General features: G+C 49.2%; 1 protein-coding gene across 1 annotated transcript in view; it reads left to right on the forward strand.

Moving 5' to 3' along the window:
• The window catches only part of LOC144818836 (uncharacterized), a 1,999,126-nt gene that overhangs the window by 1,247,863 nt on the left and 723,502 nt on the right, over positions 1-27,761 (forward strand). The window contains 1 exon segment of the mRNA XM_078676624.1: positions 12,738-13,031. Within this exon segment, the coding sequence (XP_078532750.1) occupies positions 12,738-13,031 (294 nt within the window).

The raw sequence follows: 27,761 nt of genomic DNA on the forward strand, positions 1-27,761 counted from the left end.
TATTTACAGTTGTGTAAAGGTATCCCAAGTGAAAATATGAACCAAAGCATTAGAATAACTTATGTGAAAAAATATGTGCAAGGTTTCAATAATTCGTTGTTCACAAAAGCGACCACTTTCTTTCATCAGATTACATAACATCTATACAATCATAGTGCTATTTTCAAAGGTTCGCTTTTCTTAATTGTCGACAGCGTTTCGACCCTAGCATGGGTATAGGGTCTCTTCAGGACCTACGATGTGGGACATCTGATTTGTTTTTCCAGAAGCACTAGAATACTGGTGGTGTTTGTGCGAACCGTGTATGGGTGAAATAGTACTTACTAGGCAACCCAATTAGGAATGTTAAAATACCTAGTGGAAAAAAAGAAAGAAAGGACAATTAAAAACAAAACTACCAGCAGAAAAATGTGAAAAACATAGTGCGGAAAAACTCCTCAAACCAAAAGATGTACTAACAACAAAAGAGCTTTCTCCATCGAAGAAAGAAGTAGCAACTCAAACAAGTTGGAGTATACCAAAACAAAAAAGGGAACACAAGAACTCAAGCAGATGTATTCCCTTAGAAATCTCTTCAAGGAAAATAACAAACTGGACACTCGCCAACCTGCCATAGTATGTTACCCAATCTTCACCAACATAAAAACTAAAGCACAACTAAATTTGAATAACTCATAAGTATCTAATCAAAATGCAATAGAAACTACTGCAACTCTAACCGTTGTTTCTCCTGGCCTAGAAACATTGAACCATGAAAGGAAACAATAAAAGATAAATCAGAAAAGGACGAAGAAAAGAGCGATGAGGTGGTTTGCCATGAAGAAAGCCTTGAAGACAAGGTTCCAGAACCCCTTTTCCCCTACAATCAAGTCCTTTGAAAAAGAAGAAAGATCAGAAATGGCACAGAACCCAGTAAACAAGGAGCAGAGATCTCCACTTAAAGCACAAAGGGTAAACTCTAACCAACTTAACCCAATGGCGTCAAGCTTCTTAGCTATAGAACTTGGAACTAAGACGCCGGCTCATAAGGACTTCCAGAAAGAACCAATTCTACTGGGAAGGCACACATACAATCTGAGAAGAACAAGCCATGCCGCCTGGATATAAGACTTATTACCTTCAGGTGACTTCCCGCTTAATCGTGATAGAATCACAAATCTATTACAAAAGATACAGCTTCTTCACTCATTATCTAGAAACAAAATAAAATTAGGAACTTTCGCAGAAAAATCTAAAACCACAACAGCAATTGTAGAATTAGGGTCTCAGGAAGAATATTGAAGGAAAGTGACATTCTTTACAAATATGGTTACGACTTGACACCAGTGGATAATTGCGAAACCCGAAGGACGGAAGCTCCAGAAGAAACTAACAAAACTAAAACTCAACAATCGATCCTTAGTGCCATAATATTCCTCCAGATTTCTTTAAAGAAAATATATTTGTTTCGATGGAGAAAGGAGAAGCTGGAGCAAAACTCACCAAAGAGGGAAATAACAACAAATAAATACTCATGGGCTTGGATTGAGGAGAATTTCAATAGTAACAAACAGGGCAAGGAAAACAAACATCCTTTTTAACGCAGGTTTGACCATCTTTTCCTGGAACATTGCCGGAAAAACAAAGGAGAAATTAGCCTTAATCATGGACGACCGACCAGGTATTGTGGCCCTACAAGAAACTTGGTCTACAACAACCTTTGACCAACAAGACTATTACGTATATGATATTCCTGCAGTGCAGGTCGAATGGGGACATGCGAAAGCCGGGATCACAATTCTTAACAAAGATTTTAAGTGGGACCAAATAAATATCCCCATAGATTCAAAGAACTTTCAATGTATTAAGGTCAAATTTGGTATCGACCCACTAGATACTCAGAAAGATCTCCTTATTTTTAATGTCTATATCCCCCCCTTGGTAAAAAATGGATGCACTAGCAATAGAAACATTAGAGGGTATAGAAAAGGCAATAGAAGGACAAGGCTACCAGTCAGTCTTCATAACAAGCGACTTCAACGGAAAAATATCTAACGAGTTACTTGAAAAATGGGTAAACTATGAAAAAGAAGCAGCCCTGGCAATTCCAACTCCTTTCCCCAAAGAAAACCAAGCTGACAAAAGAGGGAAAATCTTCCTATCCTCACTCCCAATGCTAAACAGAGTAATACTAAACTGCAACATAGGAGATATTCCGTCATCATCCACTAGACTAGGCAACTCGTTCTCCTCAACCCTCGACTATATGATCTGTAGCTTGGATCTGCTCAGTTCTGTCTCATACCACAATATTAATTTCGCACCAGGAAGTGATATACCTACGTAAGGAGAACTTTTTCTAAATCCCTACAAAACTTGCTTCTTATACAGAATCTGAACCGGATAGGCGACGTCTATGTGGGGGCACTTTTACGATTATATTCCTCAACCGGCCAAAGGCATTTTTCCTCTCTGCTTCAGCTATATAGTGCTAAGATTCCCCCAGTACTATCAATCGCTCTTGAATAAATCCCACTAAGTCCATGGAAACATCTGGATGTGAAAGAAGGGATAGTCCTCAGGAAACTCACAAAGATGTCTCAAGCTGTTCCGGCACAAGCTCTCCATCTCAGGCTTTCAACAGCTTGCTCTTATGCCAAAGGAATTAGTCATATTAGATGGGCATATAACCTCATCCATGCGGAACAAGCATCACCAGAGACCTCCGGTCTCGATGCCGGGAGCCTTCCCCCCTGGCTCCGGTGAAGTCGCGGGTGGAGGCTGGGCCCTGGGGTGCTTTTCCGAGTCCCTCTCCGTCCTCGATGCGGGCGGCTGCCCCATCTGAGGCCAAGCTGGTGCCTTTTCGGCGCTGCTGCTTCACCGTACCAGCACCAAACCCGCCCCGTCTCCTGGGTAGCATGTAGTGGTAGAGGTCGACGTGCTGCCGCAAGTGCATATTCTGGCGCCAACCGACGTCAGTCCACGGAGCCGCACCAGCGTCTGGTTCTTTATTCGTCTCCCGAGGGTCCGTCCTTTCCGGAGGTATGTCATCCCGTTGGTGTCTTCTTACCCGGAGATGGAGCACCGTATTGTTGCGTTTTCACCGGCATCTTCTAGGGGGGGCTCTTGGCCGTCCCCGTGGCCTAAATCCTTGAACCCTTCTTTCCGTGGCTCACAGATGGCCTTTCCACCGGCCTCTCTGCCTACCCCTGGAACTCTCGCAGGTTCTCCAATCTTCTGTGTATCCCCCACTATTCCGGTGCTGGCCTCTTCCTCCTGCAGCTGGATTTGAGGACGGACGGCTCAGTCTACAGCCTTCGCCCACGGAGAACTTGCATTCCCCTCCACAGCGCCCTACCGAGCCCAGTGTTGACTTTGTACGGGCTATTTCCACTGCTGCTGGTATTCTGAGGAAAGGTCAACTTGTCACTCCATTTCCTACAGGCAACCTCTTGGAAGTTCTCCACCATGGCTCTGGTTGACTGGAGTTGTTCCTTCCTCTCGAAGCGTCACTCCATAATTCTCTTATGGGGGATTGGGGGCGCCCTGCCACAGACAGGTGCCACAATCCTGCTCCGCATGACCCGGTCTGTCTTTTCTTCCATCCTTCTACTCAAGGCGGTCTTCTGAGGAATGCCTTTCCGTGCCTGCCTGTGGTGGTGTTTCCTCCATCTCGGAAGGCCCGGTGGTTAGATTCATGGGGGTGTAATGTCTTCGCTTCTTCCAATGCCACATACGGGCGCTTAACACTTTGTGTGTGTTGACCAGGGCTAATTCTAGCCTGTGGGACTCTGTGGAGTCTCTTCTTTCTCATGTCTCTCATGAGGGTGCCCGTGCTGATCTGCGGGGCCATGTGTTGGATGGTAGGGAGTTGGCCGCGTTTATTCTTCGTACAGCTTTGAATGTTGCTGATGCTCTCGGCCGCACTATGGCCACTTCTGTGACTGTCGTCGCAAAGCTTGGCTACGTGATGATGTTTTTCCTGAAAACATTAGGGATCGTCTGGTTGACCTACCCTTTGACGGGGTCCTCATGTTTAACAATCATGCGGACTCTGCCATTCAGCGTCTTCTTGCGGTTCTTCCTCCTCCTCCTCCACTTTGTGTGGTTTGCTGTGCCCTCGGGGTCCCTTGGTTGGCTCCTCTCTTCAGTTGGCTGCTGGTTCAACCCCAATATAAGCAACAGACCAAAATCCAGCGCATGTCAGCATGAATACACAATATCCATGTACAACAGACAGCATAATCCGGCTCTATGGAATGATAGTATAGCATCTTATGTCCATATGTAAGGCAACATGTACGTTTACATTTAGAGGGCAACATGTACGTTAAGAAGGTAGCAAATTCAACCACTTACCCCATATCCTCTGGAACTTCCTCGGACACACCCAGGCCTTGAACAGGGGCCCTTCTTGGGTAGCGCACCAATCCACCCCTCGTCGCTCTGCCGAAGGTTTAGAATTTTGTTCTCTGATGCGGGATTTTCTTCCCTAAGAGTGGTTCCCATACTTTCTTGGGACGTGGGGTATTTGTAGCTATTGTATAGCCCTATCTTCCACTGGGCTGGTGTGGACTCCTCCTTGTGGTTTCCTCGCCCTTCCTGGTGATGCTGTATGCCGCTGGTGTGGTGTCTGGGCCATCTATGGTGTTGTGCTGTGGTGTTTATGCCTATTGTCTGCCGTTCGGCCTCGTCCTCGGTCTGGTGTTCCGGACGGGTAAATTTCCTATGTTGACGACTTGGTTCGTCCTACTTGTTTCTCCTCTTATCTTCCGGCTGGCCGTTGGGGACTTTTTCTGGCCTCGCAATTGTTGAGGTCCGCCCTCGTCTGGGCGTTCAGTTTCGTGGCGCTTGTCAGTCTCCAGCTGCACCTGCCTGGCCGATTTGGTCTGGACGTTTAGTTTTGTGGATGCTTGTCGGGGTCCAGCTTTGTCTGCCTACTCTTCAGGTCTTCGGCCAGGGGCCTTGACGTGAGACCTGGCGCCCCTGCTTCTTGCTTGGCGGGAGCCTTGAGGCTATGTTTTTCTTTTCCCACCTGTCTTATTGCCGATGCGCTGTTCTGTCTGGCCTGTTGACTTCCATCTGTGATGGATTTGGCTGCCCTCTTCACTAGGTGTGTTCCGGTAGAGGGCTCTTGCCTTCGTTTCTGCCCCTTCTCCTTGGAGTCTGTGGGTTGCTCTTCTCCCTCTGCGAGGCCTGTACCTCTCGGGCTTCCGGTGGATGTCCCTGGTACATTGACTGGGCTGTACTGGCCTCCTGGCGTATTGCCCTTTTTTTCTCCTGCTTGGTGAGGGCTGGGCAGTCTCTTTTGTCATTATAGCACATCCCCTGTGGGGCTGGTGTTCTTCCTCGATGCGGAGGTTCTCTTCTGCTTGGATTGGGGGGGGGGGATCCCCTGTCCCTGTGACTCATCCCTAGTTCGGGAGGACTGGGCTACTTTCCCTGTCCCTGTGACTTGTACCCTGTTGGGGTCTTATGTTCTCCCGAGCTGGAGAGGTCCTCTCGCAGACCCTCCTTCCCCTTGGGTATGGCTAGGGTATCTATTCTACTTTAAGCATTCTGTGGCTAGTAGTCTCTATCAGATGTATGAGTTACTTACCTTCGGTAATGATGTATCTGGTAGACGATTCTAGCCGCAGATTCCTTCACGACCCACCCTTCCTTCCCGTTCTGCGAGGACCTTTCTTGGTCTTCGGCACTCGCCTACCTCCAGGTGGTTGTCCTCTGCATATGCCTTTTCTTACTTCCTCCCAAGGGGGATTCTCATCTTGTTCTTTGCTTTCTTCCTTCCTTTCTATGGAATGGTTGGTGGTTTCATGGGCACTTCGGCGCCCCCTGCACCCTTGTCTCTAGTGTGGGGTTGCTAGTGTTCTTCTTCCTTTCATCGCTTACACTTCTGACTCCTTTGCAGTCCTTGGGGTGAGGCCCCTGGCTGGGTCTCGGCTCTTAACCCCTTTTCAGGAGATGTTCTCCTGCTGGTGTTGGCTGGGAATGAATGGTTGTTAATCTTCCGTTCTAGCCCGGGTACCCTTCTCGGATCTGGGCGGTGGTTGTAGACTTCTTTGTCTACTGTGCAACTTGTCACATGTTTCTGCCCTGGGGAGGTTGTTGTATTTATTTGCAGATTTGCTGTGCAGATGCGGTACTCTATTCTTTCATTCCATGTCTTTTAGTACCATAGTACCTGGCACTCTTCTGGATGGTGCTGTTCCTCACCATTCGTTTCTTCCCTTTCTATTGGCTGGCTTTTTCACACACTGTTCCAGTATTCTCACAGTTTTTGTATATGATGGCTCCGCGTTGTGGCATGGAAAAGTTCTCCGAAGAAAACTGCTGTATGCTTTCCGGGGGGGGTGGGGGGGGGGCTTATGTATCCTCGCTGATGTCACATACGGGACAATGTCAGGGCAGAGTCACGTGGTACCCTATACGTAGGGATGCTGTAGCAAAAAGTTTTGTGGATCCAGTCTCACGCCTGGGGATAATTCTACGTTCGGGAATCCGCGGTTAGAATAGTCTCTACCAGATACATAGTTACCGAAGGTAAGTGACTCGTACTTCTATTGCAAAGTATTGTGTGTACCTCCGACTAGGAGATATCTGTATGTGTTAGTGAGTGTCTTAAAATGAATGCACAAGTTACTACTTGTGTAACAATATATCTGTAAGAGACATTAGTTAGTGATATATTCCTTACCTTAGAATATCCCCAGGCGTCCGACTGGATCCAGGAAAGTTTTTCGTCAGCAGTACCCCTGCGCGTCGGTAGGTTGGGCAGCTCCGCGTTGTCTCTGGCATCATAATTGCCGAAATGACGTCACGGAGGCTATTTAGTCGCCACCCATGCGCCCTGACGTCAGTTCTGTACACGACTTTCTGCGCCAGAAATGCAGAGCCATGCAGGAAGCTGACCACTGGTACCATGAAACTAGGGCCCTGAAAGGGATGACCTTAACCCTAGAAATCAGTTTGCTGAATGGGGAGAATGGGTGGGGCGGAAAGGAATCTATCACTAACTAATGTCTCTTACAGATATATTGTTACACAGGTATTAACTTGTGTATCTAAAAGAGACACGTTGGTGATAGATTCCTTACCTTAGAAAGATACCCCAGCAATACCAACCCCGGTGGTGGGTCTGCGAATAAGGTTACACCAGAAAGTAACGGAGAACAGAACAACCAAAGAAGCAGTCTCTGTGGACTTGACTGTCAAGCCAGTAATGCTTGGTAAATGTGTGCAGCGAGGCCCACCTAGCTGTCTGACAAATGTCCTGCAAGGGAACACCGCGTCCCAAGGCAGTAGTGGCTGCCGTTGCCCTGGTAGAATGGGCATATATAATATATAAATATATATATATAAATATATTATATATATATATATATATTGCATATTCGTTACCCTCAAGACGACGCGCCCGTAGTCCAGAGCCATCACTCCAAAGGAAAAACGGAAGACCCAGATGCAGTGAGTTACTTTATTTCTTAGCACGCCACGGCAGCATAACGTTTCAGCCTAAACAGAGGCCTTGGTCACATGGCGCACAGACGTATATATATATATATATTTTTTTTTTTTTTTTTTTGTTTGTTTTTTTTGCCCGTATATATGTACTATGGGTATGGATCTATATATACACACAGAACTGGCTGTATAGATTTAGGTATATTTTATGAATGTTTATAGCAGGCTCATAACTGTATAATTGCCATTCTCGTATTGAGATGAGATTTGAGTCAGTTTCGACTTCAGTTTTTCCCTGGTTTGCAGTGCGACTTTAACTTAGTTATTTATGCAATTGCTCAATTATTTCTTTTTACCTCTACAGATTCTACATGTTGTGTGACCCTAATGTGGTTACTTGGTCTAATAGTATTTTTCCAAAGGACAGGATTAGATGTGCATCAGTCCTTGTTCTTCTTTAGTCTTTCCAACTTTGCAATGAATGTGTTTATTCATTTTGGCTCTGATGTGAATGTGAGCTTGGAGTTCTTTTCTTTGGGTGTCTCATGACCAGGTTCCCTCCAATACTCCTTTTTAATACTTTTTTACAAGCTGAGAATGTGCCAACTTTGACCTCAGTGATAGATGAAGCCAAATGGTATGCTCATTTTTCTCATATCTATTCTTTTGAGGTTGGGACAGTGTCCTTAACCCAGCCTGTTAAAGAGAAGGAGCCGGGCAAACCAATCTTTCTTTTCTCATTTATGAAGGTGCTGGTGCCATCAGGAAATTAGCTGGTAACAAGGCTCCAGACCCTGACAGAGTTTCTACAGATGTTTTTTGGGGAGTGAGGTAATTATTTGGGCCCCCTTGTTGAGTTTTGTGGATCTTACCTCAGCATTTTGATCGGTGAACTGCTCCAAGCTTCGGTCAATGATGTTGTCTTTAGGAGTAGATCTAGGCCTGATGTCTTTTGGGGGACATCCACAGGGACATGTCTGCGTCTGAGGTTAGCCCTTGTACAAAGTCTTTTCCCATAACTCGAGGCGTAACACAGGGGTATATCCTGGCCCCATTTTTATTAACTATCTTTATCGATTGTTTAGAGGAGGTGCTTTTGGAGAAACAATGTGATCCTTCTGTAGACGTCCATTCATTCCTAGCTCTGCTATATGCAGAAGAGGCCGTCCTTATGTCAAGGATAACAAGATAGTCAACTGCTACTCTATAACTTTGCTGATTTCATGGATAGTTTAGACCTTTTTAAAAATAATATAAAATCTTTTGTAACGGACATTGGCACTTATCCCACCTAGTTGAAAGACCTATTTTGTAACAAAACAAAGATCGCTCAAGTTCACACTTTCAATTGTTTGGGCATTTTGCTGAACAATAGAAAAACACATGGGTCCCACTGCTCACCGTAAAAGATTAATGCTAGTGCTCTCTTGGTGTTCAGTCATGGATTTTAGTGCCAGGTTGGGAAGAAAACCAATTTGGGCCCTTTTCCATGCTTTTAATGCCAAATATGTCTCTGCTGTATGTTAGGATAGGTATAGCTGGGTGTTTCAGAACTGTAGTGTCATCCAGGTTGAGGATAACAGGTTTGCCAGTTGCTTACTGGCTATCAAAGGCCCTGGGTCTCTGGACAAGGCTGGAACATAAGGCATATCCCTGGTGGTTCAACACCTGGCGGGCTCTCTGAACGGCAGGGCAGACAAACTCAACCAAAGATGCTTAGTGGATCATGAATGGTGTCTCTACCCAGAGGTGGTGCAAGGTCTATGTCAAGATTTGGGAGAACCTTGGTTAGATCTGTTCTCCTCCATCGAGAACACGCAATGTCAATGCTTTGGCTCACTGGAGTTTCCAAGGCAGCTTTCACCCTGAGACACTGTTAGTCTCAAGAGGAGTTAAGCTCTCCTTGTACGCCTTTCCACCCATACCACTCCTTCCCAGAGTTCTCAAGAATATCTGGTCATTGATACTCCGATCAGGCCGCCCCTTCGAAAAGATCTTCTGTCACAGCAGCACGGGATGGTTTTCTACCCGAACCTGTCCACACTCCGCCTTTTTTCGTGGAGATTGAGCGCCGACAGTTGACAGCTTTTGACCTTCCTCCTGCAGTCTGTAATGCCATCTTGGCAGCCATGCGTCCCTGCTTCAAGACTGCATACGCCTGCCGCTGGAATTGTTCTTTGGTTTGCAGTGCAGAAACTTACTTTGATCCTCCTTTATGCCCCTCTTTCCGAAGTTCTGTTTTTCATTCTTTCTTTTGCCCAGGAGGGTCCTACACTGAGCACTCTAAAGATCTATCCATCCTCTATTTCTACTTTCTTGTGGTTGGCTGATTAACCCTCTTATTTCAAGTCCCCTATTGTACATGGGTTCCTCAAGGGTTTAATTAATCTCTTCCTTACTTACCCATTCATTATGCCTAAGGGAGACCTTAATTTAATTTTGACTTTTTTGATTTGTTCTCCTTTCGAGCCTCTCCACAATTGTCCCCTCAGGCTTCTCACATTGCAATCAGCCTTGCTTGTGGTCATTATATCAGCCTGCAAAGTGAGTGAGATGCAGGCCTTGTCTAGTTCTCCTTGCCTCGGTCTATCCAGACAAAGTGGTGCTTCGCAAAAGGGTCTCCTTTCTACCAAATATAGTCACTCATTTTCATGTAGGGCAGTCCATCACCCTGCTCACCTTCATTGTTTCCCAACATCCCTCTAAAGAGGAGGAGCAACTCCATCTGGACACAAAAGGAGAATTATTCTTGTACCTTGACCACACATGAGAGTTCCGGGTGGAGGAACAACTTTTTGTGGGGTATGTTAGTGCTAAGAAAGGTTGGATGGTGCACAAGCAGACCATCTCTAGATGGGTCGTGCTCTGTATCAAAATCTGCTACACACTTGCCAAGAAGCTATCTCCTGAAGGTTTGTGGGCTCATTAGCACGCAGAGTTCTAGTCCTAGACATCCGCTGGGCATGAATGTGAGCCTCATTGCACATGTTTACCTAGCACTACTGCCTGGACAATCAGATCCACAGAGATGGGCATTTTACCTGTTTAGACCTGTTGCGCTTTCTCATTTGAAATTAGTTTGCGGACTCTTTTCCGGGGATGCTATTGCTTAAGTATATATTCAAAAGTTAAGGAATCTTTGTCTAGAAGTCTCTATCAGATCAATAAGTCACCTACCTTCGGTAACGCCTTCTTTGGTAGAGACTATATCTAGATGCAGATTCTTTAATCCTCCCTGCTCTGTGAACAAATTTCTACAGACAGGGATGACCCCTTTCAGGGGCCTTGTTTTGACACACCAATGGTCAGTGTTCTTCATGGCACCACGCTTCAGGCTTAAAAAGTGGTGGAAAGAAATGGATGTTGGCGCACCTGGGTGGCAGCTATATAGGTACTGCGATGTCATTTCTGATCCGAATGACGCTGAAAACAGGTGGGAGCCGATACTCTGCCTAACGGTGAGCATAGGTACTGGTCACGAAAACTCTTCTGAATCCAGTCTCGCACATGGGTAAATTCAAAAGGTAAGGAATCACTTAATTCTTGTTGGACAAGCTACTATTAGGGCCTTCTTTGCTAAGATGATTTTTCAATTTCTCATTGGCCAATCTATTATCTTGCCATCATTCCATCTATTGCTGGGACCACGGAGCTCTGTTTCTACATTGACGTGACTGAGAAAAACTGCTTGGATAACCAGCTCTTCCTGTCTACAATGGTCCCCAGAATGGGGTGGTGAACCTGTGGCAGGCAGGTTTCTGCTGGATTGTATTCTGCATGAGAATCTGCTACACCCTTTAAAAGATTTAGCCAATTGACTGCAGCAGGGCCCATACCACCAGTCTGACGGTCACTTCTTTGGTCTTATCTAGAATTCTTACTGTCTTTGACACCTTTTGGGGTGCTGCATAAGCTTGGATCCACACCTTCACCAGGCATCACTGTCTTAATGTTGAAGTATGCATGGGCGACCATTTTAGCAGATTTGTGTTACAAGACATATTGTTTAATTGACTTACCAGACCCACTGTTTGTGTAATGATTCTAGAGGTGAGGAATCTGCAGATACTATTAACCAGAACTCATTACTTACCCTCTCTGACTAACTGGTGGGTACTCATTCCTTGCACATTCATGACTGACCCATTGTTATCTCTTTCTGAGTAGTCTTGAAGTTTTGCAACTAAGTTCCCAGTCAGCTTTCTCCACTGCATTCAATTCAGTCTTGTCAATCTCATCTCCACCTCTGAGGGTGTGGAAAGATGCTGGGCGCTTGCACCAAGATGCTGGGTTAATATAATAATAATATAATAATCCACATTTGTAAAGCGCACAATCACCCGTTAGGGTCTCTAGGCGCTGGGGGCCGTCGGGAAGATTAAGCAAGCTATTGCCCAGAGTCACATGGTGCTGGGCTAACCTGCCGCCGGAGCCGGGGATCGAACCGTGATCCCCAGATTCCAGCGTCAGCCGCCCTGGCCGCGGCGCCACACCTCTTCCACTTACCATTTATGGACTGTGATTCCATACTTAGGGAGTCTCTGGAGTAGATTTGGAGCCATGACTGCAACGGTCTGTGCTGGCGAGCTATTTCAACTTCTTCTGGATCCTTTTAAGCACCTGTAGGAGGTTCAAGAGGTGTGGAATCTGCAGGTAGATAGAGGCTCCACTAACAAAGATCATTACCAAAGGTTCTTTGGGATCAGGTGTGTTTTACCGAAAAAACAGTTTGGAGCTGTGAGGATCTCTTCCTCTAGAGAGAATCGGAGCTCATTCCCCCAGATAGAAACCTTATCCATGAGATGTCGTAGGACTGCGACTATCAGCCCTGTTTGTAGAAAAGTTGTGTGGCACTTCTTCCTGTCTCTGCAGCTAATTAATCGTAAGATATTGGTATCCAAGTTGATTGTGACTTCACCCAGGATGTACTTAAAATAATCACTGCTGAAAACCTGGTTTATAGTGCTATTGTCTCTTTCCTTATTGTGGTACAATGAAACCTCTTACATATTGACAGCAGGTGAGACAATAGGATGTGTGAGATACTTTGTACTGTGTTGTCTGCGGTCGTCTTGCTTCTATTTCTGTTCATATGCCCAGCTTTTCTCTGTTAATCATCAATTGGCTGTAAAGCCAGCAGAGAATTGAGTGACATGGACTTCATGAGAGGTTTTATTTGGTAAATTAAGCCCTTGTGTGGGACTGTACATTTTTGTTAAATAGTGTTCCACAATGTAGTTTCTAGGCTCTCCACTATATGATGCACTACCAATATGTATTTTTATTATTTCTAGCTGTCTGATCTGAGGAAAGAACTGCAACAGAAAATAAATGAGAAAGAGGAAGTTCTGCATGAGAAAAAAGAACAAGAGCTGAGATTGAAACAGCTTGAAGAAAGATTAAAGGTCAGCGAGTCTGCACTGGAATCAGTGAAACTGGAAAATTGTGTAGATACTCAGAGACAGCAGGAAGTACAGAACGGCGCTTCTGATTTAACAAAAGTTATAGCTGAGCTGGAGCAGGTACAAACCACTATGAAAGTGGAGAGAGACCAACTCCGTGAGGAAATTGAAAGACATGTTACACAGGTGAGTCATTTTCATAAGAATGTGCAATTAGTTTTGTGCTGGACAAGACCTAGCTTCACAATAATGTAAGTTGTTGTCCCCACAATACTTACTCATATTACACTCACTTTCACTCTACTAAGGAGCAAAGGCGTTAATACAAAATGATGTACCCTCATGCAGAAAGCGATTAGGAGCTCCTAGGTCTCCGATATTTCACAGATTTAAATTGTACAGTGTGCGGGGGAATGTCCCCACATCCCAAACAAACATCAGGGTTAAATCTGTGCGAGAACTTAAGTAAACAAATGTCTGTGACAGATTGCCTTCCGGTGTACCTGTTGTCGTGTCATGACTCTAAGCCCTGCAGTAACTGTGCGCGAGGAAGACTCCACAACAAGAGTGGTCCAAGTTGAAAGTTCGGTGCCATTCTTGGTCCAGGAATCGATAAAGCAGTTCCAGAGGCCAATCTTTGAGATCCACATCATTGTATCAGCAAATGCCGAATCCATCAACACCAGATGAGGATATATTACTTTCAAAGTTTGCCAACACTCATCCACCCACAACCAATGTAGGGCGCTGCTTCTCCTACTTGACCTGCTGCCTCCACAAGGGAGAACACACCCTACAATCCCCTTTTGACATGGGTTCAGACAACAAGTATGAAGTGGGTAATGAGTTTGCTCAGCCCTTTCATAGGAACAATTGACACTTTGCGGCACATGCATCAAGGTAGGCATTTGCGATTCCTTAATAGCGACTATTAAGGAATCGCCATTAAGGAATCACAATTGCCTATGCATGTAGGTTTCGCAAAAGAAATAGCGATTCCTACACACTTCTTCCTATTAGAGAATCGCAATTTGCGATTTGGTATTGGGGAATGCTTACTCTTTTATTTCTTTGGGCCTAGGGGCCCATAGGAATGAATGGAAAATCATTCACAATTTGCGATTACCAAATAGGTAATTGCATATTACGCATGCAATTTCAAAGGTGCTAGGGGGCCAAAAGGCCACCCTGATGCTACCCCAAAATTGGCATGGGTGCACATGTGGCGCACACACATGGCACTTCGAAAAATGCAATGTTGTGCATTTTTCTTAAGAATTGCAAATTACCATCGACTTGAAGTTGATAATTTGTGATTCCTTAATGCAAAGTCGCAATCTGAGATTGCTTCTCGTATTGCATTTAGAGAATCGCAAATTTTGATTCCCTAACTGCATTCTCAAAATAGGTCATCACAAATTTTGCGATAACCTATTTTGCGAATGGCTTTGGGCTTGATGCATCCCAAATGGCTAATTACCAGTCACGCAGGAGCCGATTCTGCGAATCGGCACATTTGCAACCGGCAATTAGCTTGATGCATGTGCCCCTATGACTTACAGGAGACCAGTGGCCTCAATACTTCACCTGAAATTGATTTACTTTCATCCCCTGGCCCAGCCACAGACTAATCTGTTTCCCATACCATGGTAATGCGTAGCTGCCATGGCCTTCAGCTCCCAACCTTGGAGGTAAAAACGAATGTGCTTACGGAAGTCCTCCAGCCTGGGCAACATCTTCTGAGCCTCTTCTGCTATTCAATGAGGCATTAACAGATACCTTGTTGGGAGCCTGGGCCAAACTTTGCTCTAGCCCTCCTGTCAACAGACCGATAACGAGACGCCATTGCCCTGACCCTTGTGACCCTGTGTTCGCTTCAGCACCCCTGCCTGAACGTTTGGTGGTTCAGGGGTCAACAAGCAGATCTAACCCCAACACTTTGCAGAGTACTCCACATCCCAATAAGGAGTCCAAACGGGTGAAGGCGTTTGAGAAATGTGTTTTCCCTTAAGGCAGCTGGACTCTCAGTTCAGTAAATGCCAACTGCCTCCCAGTGTGCTAGTCTCACGCTCTTTCGGACTCAGTGGTGTCGTCCTGGTGTCCCCGAATATCTCAGACCTTTTCTTACCCAGGCCATTCAAGACTGTCAAGAAGTGACCAAGTTCACAATTCATTGAGGCTTGTACACCACAAATTCAATTGGGTGAGCCATTGGCACCATTATTGTCATTTGCTGCCATGCGTGGTTGTGATCACTTAGGTTTCCAGGTGATGTCCATTCCACCCTATGGACATGCTTTTTGATGGTACTCACTTGACTGTGGACAAGCTGATTCCGTCTTAGAGCAATTTAAAGAGCAGTGCCCCTACATGCTCTCTGTGCTTATCCGCCTGACTTAACAGCTGTACCAACCTTTACTGCTCCTTTTGCAAATTTGATATAACTGTCTGATCCCTCCAGTCTCCTCAGGGGGCCCAGCAGTTTCACATGCAATGCCGCTGTGTCCACTGATCCTGAGTTCGAAGTCAATGGCCCGCCCAGTCCACTGACACTTCCTCTGCAGTCCCACCTGTTCTTCGGAAATTGCCCAGGTTCTGCCCGAAGCAGGGTGCTGGTGAATTTGATAGCTGGCAATGAGAAGGTGCCCCACCCAGAAACAGGCTGCACAGGGGGACTGGAGGACAAGTAAAAGAGCTCCCAAATAGTGGCTTGGCTCGCAAAGGTCCTTGAAGTAAGGGGACACAGCTGGTTCATTTGGGACCTGGGCTGGGCAGCTCGGGTGCAGATCAGTTCGGTTGGCTGAGCTCAATGCGCAGAGGTGCTCCTCTTGGTCAGGGACCGACACCTGGCAGGGGCAAAATCGTGCCAGCTGGGCCACTCACGGAGTGGCTTTCAAAGATGTTGACATTACTCGGCGGCTGCTTGGTCCTGGCGCAGTGGGAGTTCTGACTTGGGTCTTATTGTTGGTGTTTGGAGCCGGCAGCAAGTATCCTGGGTGTTGGTGCTGCATGGTTCCGGTTGGTCCTAGTGTTTTCACACTAGGTGGGGATGCAGATATGACCTTCCAAACCAGGAGTACCTTCTGCTGGTCTTCTGCAGCATTGGTCATGCCAGGCATTGGTCAGGCCAGGGAGCTGCAAGGCGGTGGACCGGACTCTGCTGGTCGGTGCCTACAGACTGCATAGAGTAGCTCCTCTACTCCAAAAGAGATTGTAGGCAATTTATAAGGTCTGGCAGGCTACCCATGGCTTTGGTACTCCAGATTGCAGGACAAGTTACTCTGTGATTGTCAAGAAAGGGCTCAGGATGGTTAGGGTTTGCGCCAAAAGTCCACAGTTCTGCTGCAGTTCTCACTAGGCAGTGACTTTTAGTCGTCCTTCTCTTGATATGTTGAATGTGCCCACTTTTAGTGTGTCTACACACTCTGTGACCTCTTCCTGTGGGAAGTGAGTGTAACCCTGACTCTAGAGTGCTAATTCTGTCCAAAACAAGTTGGAGGAATCTGAAAAGTGGGACAACATCAGCTGGCCTGACCTAGGGGTGGTGCTGACTGAATGTGAGCACACCACCTAATCTTACTAATTTTCAAACCAGTCTTGCTGCCAAAAGTGGGAGAAGGACAGTTGGGGTGGGCATCTTCACTATCTGAGAGGCCTGGGTCATATAACAAAGGCGGCAGGGCCACTGAAGCTTCACGCCCTGGAATATATATCCTGTTTGGAGGAGATGTGGACATCTCTGCCCTGAGCAGGCTTTGTCTCTTGCCTCCGAGAACGAAGGCTCTCACCTCAGGTCAGAAACCTGTTTATGGTGGCTGGCCAGTCAACACACTAGTACTTGGTAGGTTTTCAGGGAGTACCTCTAGGGTGCCCTCTGGGTATATTGTTTAATAAATCCGCTACTGGCATCAGTGTGGCTTTATCAATACGAGGTGTTTGGCACCCAACTTCTTAGGGTACAGTGAAGCCATCATGTAGCTGGGCAACTCGTAAACACGAGTTTCCAGCCCATGTACTTGTTATGGCTTCTCTGTGCACTTGTAATATCTATGGTCCGACTTAAATATCACAAGGACTCATCCACTCATGCAGATATGCCTACACATGGGGTATAGTGCAAACAGCTTAAGGTCTGTTAGGCCTGCTGAAGGAGCGACTTACCTATACCACATACAATGTTTTGCTGGCATGGCACACAGGGGTGCCACATTGACTCTTCATTTTTCTCAGCACCAAGACACGCAGACTGCAGTGGCAGTTTACATGAGATTGGTGAGGGGCCCCTTAGGGTGGTACAATTTGTGCTGCAGCCCATAGGGGACCTTCTTTAGTTACAAGGCCCTAGGTACCAGAGGTACCATTTACTAGGGACTTACAGGGACCCTAAAGGGGTGCCAATTGTGCAGTTGTACAATAGTACAATTTAGGGAAAAAACACTGGTACGGGGGACTTGATTATAAGGAACCTTGTGCACTTTCAAAGTTGCACCAGATGCCAGGCAGAAAGTAGGGGTGTGGGGATGATAGTGCAATAGAATCCAGTTGATTATACGGGCCATTCGCTTAGTGTTCTGTCCATCAAATGGAGGCTAGTTCAGGTTATCAACAGACACCACCACCTTGTGGTATTTCAACAAGCTCGGTGGGGTCCCTGGTCTATGCCAGGAGGCCTTGTGGCTCAGAAACTGGCTGAATCGTCTGGGTATTCTCCTGATCATGCACCACCTGGTGGGATCTTTAAACGCCGGAGTGGTTGAACGCCATTGCCTGCGCTAGCGGATCTCTAGTGGCAATTGCACCCTGAGGTGGTGCAGGGTGTCTTGTAGCAATGGGGCAAACCCTGGCTCAATCTGTTTGCCACTGCGAAGAATGCACAACAGCAATTTTTGGATGCTGGATTTCCCAATGATATGTTGAAGACTCATTCTGCCTAAGGTGAAGCACATGACTCCTGTATGCCTTCCAACCTCTACTTCTCCTTTCTAGAGTTCAGAAGATCAGGACCAACTGAGCACAAGTCACACTTCTGGATCTTGATTGAGCCCATATAGTGTTGTGCCTGGAACTTGTGTGCATTGGCATCTATCCTCTAGTCAGGCTGCTGCTTCAGGAAGGTCTTCTGTTGCAGCAGCGAGGCAGGGTCTTGCACTCGAGCCTGTGTATTCTGCAACTTCATGTGTGGAGATTGAGCAGTTGCTGTTAACTATATTCAGTCTTAGTCCGCAAGTCATGGATATTATCCTTGCGGCCACTTAAGTTTACTCCGGATGCTGGAAAGTTTGTTGCCTGGTGTGGAACCTCTGACACAGAACCATTGCAGGTCACACTTTCAGATATATTGTTGTTTATTTGGTCTTTAGCCCAGCAAGGACTTACGGTGGGTACTGTTAAAGGTTATATATCCGCTTTTCATACTTTGTTTTGTCGGACCAGCCATCCTTGTTTAAATCACCTGTCCTAATTTTTCTCATATTCACACTATTTGAGTCAAGGCACATTTGCGCATTATGTCTCCTGACTCTAAAGCCTTTTTTCTTCTAGTCTTGATAACATCAGTTGGTCGTGTGAGTGAGCTTCAAACTGTTTCTTTCTAGCCGCCTTACACCACCTCTTTTTATTAGTGGCCTTTTTGACAAAGGTACTGACTATTTTTCATGTCAGACTGCCCCTCACATGCCTCGAAAAGGAGATACTCCATCATTTGAGCATTGAACTTCTACATCGATTGCACCATGGACCTTTGGGCAATCAGCTCTTTGTGGGATTCTGTGGATCAAAGAAAGTTTCAGCAGGGCATAATAGGACCTTATTAGGATCAATATCTGCTGTATTTGATCTGCTATACATTGTCGAACAACCAGCCTCCAGCAGGTCTGAGGGCTCATTCCATCTGAGCCAAGGCTGGCACCATTTTGTTTGCTTGCAGAATGCTCGCTCTGGATATGTCGGGTCACAACAAGGGCGTCAGTCTACACGTTTGCGAAGCTCTGCTACCTTGACAGCCAGGTTTGATGAGAAGGTAATTTTGCCTGTTCAATCTGAACCATTTCACTTACCCACCACCGTGGGAGGTACTGCTTTGTCATCAGTTCAGAAGGTGAGGAATCTGCTGTTAGAAGTATACATCAGAAGTACACGTTTCTTATATATGGTACAACTCTTTCTGGTAAGTTCTCCATGTAACCGCAGATTCCTTACTACCCTCCCTCCTCCACGTTCTGTGAAATGGTCTTTTTCTCCAGCCAAAAAGGCCCCAAGTTAGAGAGCCGCACCATAGGACATCTTGGTTAATGTGTTCAATGCCTGAGTGTCAAGTAAGATACTCAAGTCACCGTCCAGGGGTGGTGTTGGAAAGTGGGTTTCTGTTGCAGTAACCCCACCCCACTTTTTGCCAGACTACTGATGCACTTTTTCTTGATGTGCCCTGGGTCCCTGCCAACCAGGTCCCCAGGGCCTGTGTTCTTTCCCCAAAACTAACCCAATTTGCATCTCTGGCCACAGGTCAGCCCCTGGTAAATAGTACCACAGGTACCCAGGGCACTGTGACCAGGGAAGACCTTCAAGGGCTGCAGCACTTATTGTGCCACCCTTAGAGGCCCTGTACATTTACACACACACTGCCTTTGCAGGCTTCGTGTTTTGGTGCAGAATAAAGTAGAGTCAACATGGCACACATCCCTGTGTGACATGCCTACAACCCACTGCCCTGGCATGGATCAGTCACCCCACTAGCTTGGTGACATATGCCAGTGGTGAGGGTACAGGTGCATGAGCCCTGCACCCCTACAGTGTCTAAGTCCATTCTTAGGCCTTGTAAGTGCAGTGCTGCTATTAAGAGTATATGGTGCTGGGAGCTTGTCATTACGAACGCCATAACACCATAATGGCTACACTGAAAACTGATAAGTTTGGTATCAAACTTCTCAGCACATTAAAGCCACACTGATGCCCGTGTGGGATTTAATGAGAGTACACACGGCGTTTTTGAGATGCCCCCTGAAAAACGGCCAGCCTCTGGTGGGTTCCCTGACTGGTACACACCAGCCTGCCACCACGAGACAGCTTTCTGGACCCCTAGGGTGGGAGCCTACGCTACCTGAGCCCAAAAACAAAGCCTTTCCTGGGCGGAGGTGTTCACACATCCCTCAGGCCAGGAAGAGCCATCTGTGGCAGGGGAGCTACAAAGGCATGGCAGCCTTTGTATTGCGACCCGGAGCCTCTCCTGCTTCGGAAGACAGGCGGGAAAAACTAGCCAGCCCTGGAGGTGTGCCCACCTCTGTCAACTCTCCCTCTCAGGTGGGGGAGGCGAGGTGAAGCCCACTCTGCAGTGCTCGCCATCTTGCAGATGGCAGACACTCCCTGTTGGAGAGTAGGGTCTGCTTCCTATGGTCACCCCCACTTTTTGCTTTTGCTTTACTGGTTTTCGACTTAGATGTGGCTGTGGGCCTGCTAATCAGACCCACAGCCAAGATGCACTCTCTCTAAATTCACACCATGTACTCTAGGTACATCCACAATTGGGAATTGGTTCACCTTATCAGCCCCTGTAGAAGTGTACCCTAGGTACTCAGGGCATAGGTGTAACCAAGGCCTACCCGGGGCTGCAGCATGTATTGTGCCACCCCTGGCTGGCCACTCAAACTGACACAACTGGCTGATCACTCAGCTGGGGCAAGGTCGTGTAATCACCCCTTGCTTAGGTATAGTATTCCTATACCTACCCTTATATATAGACACACAGTAACCTATAAGTCACTCCTATGGCAGGCCTTAACAATCCTCGAGGCAGGGTGCTTGGTTATGTGTGAGATGGTGCTCTAGCATGAGCTGAGCCTGTCTGCAGCTTTCGGAACCATGTCCTTATAGCTGTTCTATGATATCGCCATACCATATACTCTTAAGTGCATTATAATCCTCGCGGTGTTTGGCTTTATCTAAACATGTAGTGTAAGGTGTCATACGCTTTGGAATACTACCCCCTCGCCAATTCTGGCGACGGGGGTAGCATTCCACCCTTCTAGAGGGAAAAGACATGTTAGTTCTGACTATCCCGGTTAAAGTTAACCAGAGCCCCAGCGTCACAAAATGGATGCTGCTGCCACGGACACAAGTCTGACCTCCTGCTGCTGGGAGTCCTTCCAGCGAGGGAGGCCTGGACAATAGGTTTCCTGCCTGGAGAGGTGCGAGCACCACCCCAGACAGGATTTTGTGTATTGGGACAGGGAGGGCTGAATAGAATGAGACATGCCTGGGGCACACTAGGTGCTCCATTCATACCCCAGTTCAAACCAGTTGCTGGGGCACTCCATCCCCAGCTCTGATGCGAAACTGCACAAAGGAAAGGAGGTGTAACCACCCCCCATCCTGGTCCCACCCGTAGGAGGGGCCTAATGAGTAAAGCAGCCCCCTTTTAGTTGTATAAAGGTAGGAGCTGACCCAGGAGACTTTAGATTAATCCTGGAATTGAACTAAAGACGAAACTCTGGACCCTCCGACATTCAACTGAAGCTGAATACTGAAGAATCTCCCTTGTGGCCAAGGAGTGACCACCCTGGGCAACCAGGCACCATCCAGCAACTCGACGGCTTGCTTTGTCCCCGTTCCCACCGGAACCTGAGCACAGAGCCTGGCAAGACCTCGACTCTCGGACTCCTCTGACCCCACTGCACGACTCCAGCACAGCTGAGCTCTGTGGAAGGCTTCGGAATTAGTGGAAACAGGCAACTTGGAAAGTCTTCAACTCGCTAACAGCGCAGCTCCTGAGGCATCCTCGAAGCTGTGCCCTGGGGACTGAGACACCCCGACACCGAGCTCCACCTGCACCGAAGATCAGCCCTCCACACTCCACGAGATCTGCGTGGGGCCCTTCTGCTTGTGTTCTGCTCGACGTGTTGTCCTGTTGCTGGCCCGTTGGCTAGTAGCCCTCTGACGACGATCCTTGAGAAAATCCATCGCTGGTCTGTTTGCTCCAGACTGGCACTCGCTTCCCTGAAAAGGTGAAGTACCTCACACCCTCCTGGTCTGCACCAGAAGCCTTTTGTGTATCCTGCGTGGGTTGCCTTTGCTTAGGCTTGTTGGCTCTGATCTTGAAGCCGACCCCTCCATCTGCGAGAACCTTCGCGGGACAACTCCTCTCCAGCACCTGGTAGTCCTCGACGCCTCCTGGTCCGCGTGACTGCAACGACAAGCTTCACATCTGCACCTGATTGCTCCTCGACGACATCTGGTTCCTTCCTGGTTCCAGCCAGACACTAGCTAGTGACCAAGACTCTGTCCCCTCTGCTTTCAGGTCTTCCTCAACTCCGATCCATCCTTGGATCCACCCTGACATCTTCCTACTGGTCGCCTGCAGCAACTTCTTCCAAGGCTCCATAGGAAACGATGAGAAAACCCAACACACTTTGACACCTATGCACCCCGCAGCCCGTGGGTGAGGTTACGCGAGTACTTCGGTGCTCCTGTAGGGATTGACTATCCTAGTGTCCAGTTTTGCTAGTTGTGTAATCCTAGTTAGACCGGAAGTGTCCTAAAACGTCATTATTTACCTTTTTACGTTCCTATTGACTTCTATTGACTCCCGCGTGAGAGTACTGACTTTGCACGCGCCGCCTCTGGGCCTCCTACTCCTAACCTAAGGGTCAGATAGTGTAGCCCCAGCGATCCTCTAGGCCCTAGACCTTTCCCTTTCCAAAATCGTGGTTCTTATACCACTTACTTAGTATATGGTTTTACGCGCCCCTAGGGCCTAACTGTAAATTGTGCTATTTAAAGTATTTCTGAGTGTAACTTATGTGATTTGGCCTCTGATCTCATAAAGAGTTCAGAGGAGTGTTAGTAAATAAATACATATATATTTTATATATATCCTGTGTGGTGTCCTTTCATTTGATATTCAAGGGGTTACATATGGTAAAACAGCTGGCTTTACACGCCCACAAGAGTCTTTTAGCCTAAGACTGTTCTGTCCATGCTACCTCTAGGATAGCTGGTCTATAAGGTTGACTTACAACCATCACCATAAGGGTTGTTTGGACTGGTGCAAGGTGTTCACTAGAATAGTGAACATCATATACCAGGCCAACTTCTCACATTGGTGTGCAGCGGTTGGGATTAGAGCTTGCTGTTGTTTTACCACTTGTAATCTTGAGATGTCATTTGAAAGATCACATAGGTACCTGTAGGTACATATAAAAACAAGTCTTAGTATACTTAAGTTCTACTGAACGTAGCTGTTGTAGAGTGTTGGACCTGGCCCTTTTGGCAGGTTCACCCCGAAACTTTTTGCTTTTGCCTAGCCTGTTTCTGTAACCTGGTGTTGGTGATTTTAGGTCTCTGTGCACTTTTTCACTGTGGTACAGTGTAAAGTGCATGAGCTCTGTGTATGTGCGAGTGACCTGCCCTCCCATAGGAATGCATGGGGAATATGTGTGACCATGGTAGTTCCTGATGTGTGGGGAGTGCAGGGTCGAGTTTGGTATGTGCAAACTCGTGAGATTGAGTGCTGCGTAATGATGTATGTGGCATGAATGTGTCTAGTGTGGCAGTGCCACTGTCTAGACATGGGTGTGCGTGTGTATCTGAAAGAGACACGTTGGTATTAGATTCCTTACCTTAGAATATCCCCAGGCGTCAGACTGGATCCGTAAATTTTTGCGTAGCAGTACCCTTGCGCGTCGGTAGGCGTCGTCTGCGGCTCCGCGTCCGGCGTCGTGGGCGCCGTGATGACGTCGTCGGAGTACTTAGACGCCGCCTCCGCGTGCTGACGTCAGTTCTTCTTTTTTCCGCGCCAGCAAGCGCAGATCTGGAAAAAGCAGTAACCCTAGTCAATTTTGACTAAACTTTTTTGATCCTTTTTGATTACTATTTCGAAGTCTCTCGACTCCGAAACGGTGCCGATAGGGATGCCCGGCTTCAAACCTTGTGACGATTGCGACCGGCTGATGTCGGTCACGGATCCTCACCGCGTCTGTTCGTCGTGTTTGGGCGTCGACCACGACGACAAGGCCTGCTTCCGACTGCCGGGCACTCTCTTCGAAAGCCAGGCGGGAGCGGTCCCGTAGGCGCCTAGAACTCCGGCAGTCGGCCCCGCGCCGTGAGATGTCCCGATCCCATGGGAGGTCGAGGGACAGGTCGCGGGCCCGGAGCATCCACATTCTGTCCATCATTGTTGTGTTTGCAATTACCGCTCTAAGTGTACTGGGGATGCTCAGACGTGAGTCCCAGGCACTCCACACCACTGGAATCAAGCTAGCCGGGCTGATGAGGTGTTACCTCGAAACCGGGCCGGTCCTCGGATGCTTGTTTCCGTTCTGGGAAGGACATGGCTTTTGTAGTTCGGACTGGACTGTTCCCATGGGGCACAGGGTCAGCGCTGATTTGCATATCGCCATTGTCTAACCCAGGGTGGTGTGGAGTGGAAAAACGATGGATTTGGGCCCAGATCTTTGGACTGGGGTGAATGTGTGACATTGATCCACATTCTGTCCATCATTGTTGTGTTTGCAATTACCGCTCTAAGTGTACTGGGGATGCTCAGACGTGAGTCCCAGGCACTCCACACCACTGGAATCAAGCTAGCCGGGCTGATGAGAGGTGTTACCTCGAAACCGGGCCGGTCCTCGGATGCTTGTTTCCGTTCTGGGAAGGACATGGCTTTTGTAGTTCGGACTGGACTGTTCCCATGGGGCACAGGGTCAGCGCTGATTTGCATATCGCCATTGTCTAACCCAGGGTGGTGTGGAGTGGAAAAACGATGGATTTGGGCCCAGATCTTTGGACTGGGGTGAATGTGTGACATTGATCCACATTCTGTCCATCATTGTTGTGTTTGCAGTCAGGTAAGAGGCACAAGAAGTCCAAGCGGCGTCATCGCTCCTCGGACTCCCCCCGACGCTCGCGCGATGCGGCCGGGGGTTCGGGTGACACCGCCCACGCGGCTCCGTCGGAGTCGCGGGCGCCGCGTCCAGCCCCATACCCTACGGTCCCTGGGCTCAACGCGACGCCGGAGGAGGTCGAGCGCTTCCTCATGGCCATGAGGAAACTCTCTCCTCCGACGGACTTCGCGGCGCCTCCGGGCCCAGCAGACCCGTCTGGGAGCCATAGCGGGTCGGCGGCTCCGGCCCCGACGCCGTCGGGTGCTTCGGCCCAGACGCCGCCGATGCCTTCGGGCCCGGCGCCGCAGGTCCCTGTTATCCCGATGCCGCCGGCGCCTTTGGGCCCGGCGCCGAGGGGTCCAGTTGTTCCGATGCCACCGGCGCCTTCGGGCCCGGCGCCGCAGGACGCCGCTGGTCCTCCTTCGGGATCTGGTTCGTCGCCGGTGGATCTGACGACCTCCCCGGCGTCGGACCCTCGGGTGTCGCCTCCGGTGCCGTCCTCGGGCGGCGCCGACCCCGGTCCTCCTTCCGTTCCTGTTCGGCCGTCGGGACGGCCCCGTTGGGCGCCGCTCCAGACGCCGTTGGGTGATTTTCACTTTTATGAACAGGCCCCATTGGTTGAGGACCCTGAATTTCAGGAGATGGGTGAAGGAGAGGACTGGGAGGGGTCTGAGGACCCTCTGACCAGAGAATGTCAGTCTCGTGAGGACTGGACCGAAGACCTTGGGGAGGCCAGTGGCCTGGACACCTCTCCAGACACTGGGTTTGTCTCCCCTCCTACCGTGGCTTCGGAGGAGGGGGCAACATATGGTGTGGTGCTGATGAGGGCTGCCAAGGCCTTGGGCCTTGAGCTCCCCGTCGCGGCCGTGAGGACTAACCTCCTCACTGAGGTCCTTAAACCGCAGTCAAGCTCGGCCGAGCCTCTGCTGCCTTTTAATGAGGCCTTGACCGACGTTCTGCTGGGCACTTGGTCCAAGCCCGCTACGGGTTCGCCCGTAGATAGGAACGTGGCCAGACGCCACCGCCCGGCCCCGGGCGACCCATGTTTTCTGTCCTTCCACCCTACCCCCGAGAGCCTGGTCATCCAGGCCTCCAATTCCCAGACCGCATTCCCGTCCGCACCCCCGGACCGGGAATCCAAGAGGTATGCCCAATATGGGAAGAAGATCTTCTCCTCTATTAGCCTCGGCCTGCGGTCTTCTAACACCGCCTGCCTCTTGGGACGTTACACCCACTCTGTGTGGGATAAGGTCGCGGAAGTGCTGCCAGAGTGTCCGTTGGAGGTACGGGCCAAACTCGGCCAAGCCCTTGTGGAGGGCCGGGATGCAGCCAAATATTCCATCCGGTGTGGGCTGGATACCACTGACTCGCTGGGTAGAGCGATGGCAACAACGGTGGCGGTCAGACGCCACGCCTGGCTGAGGTCCGCCAACTTCTCGGCAGATGTCCAGAGCACGCTTATGGACATGCCGTTCGATGGCCGTACCCTCTTTGGCGACAAGGCAGACCATGCGCTTGAGCGTTTTAAGGACTCCAGGGCTACGGCCAAGTCCTTAGGCCTCTCGGGCCAGCGCCAGCAATCGGCTGCCTATCACTCCTTTCGTGGCCACGGAAGGGGTGCGCCCACACGTGCCGCCAGCCACGCACTGCAGGGCAATACCCAACGCGTTGGCGGCCGTGGAAACCGCCGTCCTGGTGGTCGGGGGCAGCGGCGAGGTCAGTCCACACCTTCCCCCGCAGCATCCGCCTCTAAACCCTCCTAGTCCGTGCTTTTAGGCCCATGTGACGCCAGTGGGAGGCAGGGTTCGCCATCACCACCTTCACTGGCGCACTGTCACGTCGGACAGGTGGGTGCTGCAGATCGTCCGAAGGGGCTACTCCCTCCCCTTCGAGGCGACTCCTCCAGCCATGCCACCGCAGAACCACCGTGTATCGGGGGATCACTTGCAACTTCTGCAGGAGGAAGTTACGGCCCTCTTGGCCAAGGGGGCCATCGAGCGCGTTCCTGGGCCAGAAGTAGGGTGTGGTTGCTACTCCCACTACTTTCTGGTACCCAAGAAGGGCAAAGGGGGCCTACGCCCTATCTTGGACCTACGGAACGTCAACGGCTTCCTCCGGAAGGAGAAGTTCAAGATGCTGACACTGGCTCAGGTCCTGGCTGCCCTGGACCCAGGAGACTGGATGGTAGCGTTGGACTTGCAGGACGCATACTTTCATATCCCCGTCCTGCCTGCCCGCAGGCGCTACCTGCGGTTCATGGTGGCCCACGAGCACTTTCAGTTTACCGTGCTCCCCTTCGGCCTTACCAGCGCCCCACGGGTGTTCACGAAGGTGATGGCGGTGGTCGCAGCTCATCTGCGCAGGTTAGGGGTTTCAGTCTTCCCCTACCTCGACGACTGGTTGTTGAAGGCGGGCTCGCCCCAGACAGTCGTCAGCCACCTCCAGACGACGGCAGACCTCCTGCAACAGCTGGGGTTCTCCATCAATGTGCCGAAGTCACACCTGTGTCCCTCTCAGAAGCTCCTCTTCATCGGAGCAGTTCTGGACTCGGCGCGGTTTCGGGTTTATCCGCCCGAACAGCGGGTCCGGGATATTCAGGCTCTGATTCCCATCTTTCAGCCGTTATCCCGGGTTTCGGTCAGGTTGACGCTGCGGCTTCTGGGGCTGATGGCTTCCTGCATCCTGCTGGTGCATCACGCCAGGTGGCGGATGCGGGCTCTGCAGTGGGACCTGAAGTTTCAGTGGGCCCAGCATCAGGGCAACCTATCCGACCAAGTCCTGATCTCGGAGGGCACTGCGAGACAGCTGCAGTGGTGGCTTACGGACCGCGATTGGGTCAACGGCAGATCCCTCTCCCTTCCCCAACCGGAGCACGTAGTTGTGACGGACGCGTCCCTCCAGGGCTGGGGAGGCCACATGGGAGAGGCGGAGATCAGAGGCCTCTGGTCTCCGGCGGAGGCCCGGCTCCACATCAACCTGTTGGAGCTACGGGCGATTCGTCTAGCACTGAAGGCATTCCTCCCCTCTGTCCGGGGGAGTGTAG

Source organism: Lissotriton helveticus, chromosome 2_1, assembly GCF_964261635.1.
Source record: "Lissotriton helveticus chromosome 2_1, aLisHel1.1, whole genome shotgun sequence".
NCBI classification, from domain to species: Eukaryota; Metazoa; Chordata; class Amphibia; order Caudata; family Salamandridae; genus Lissotriton; species Lissotriton helveticus.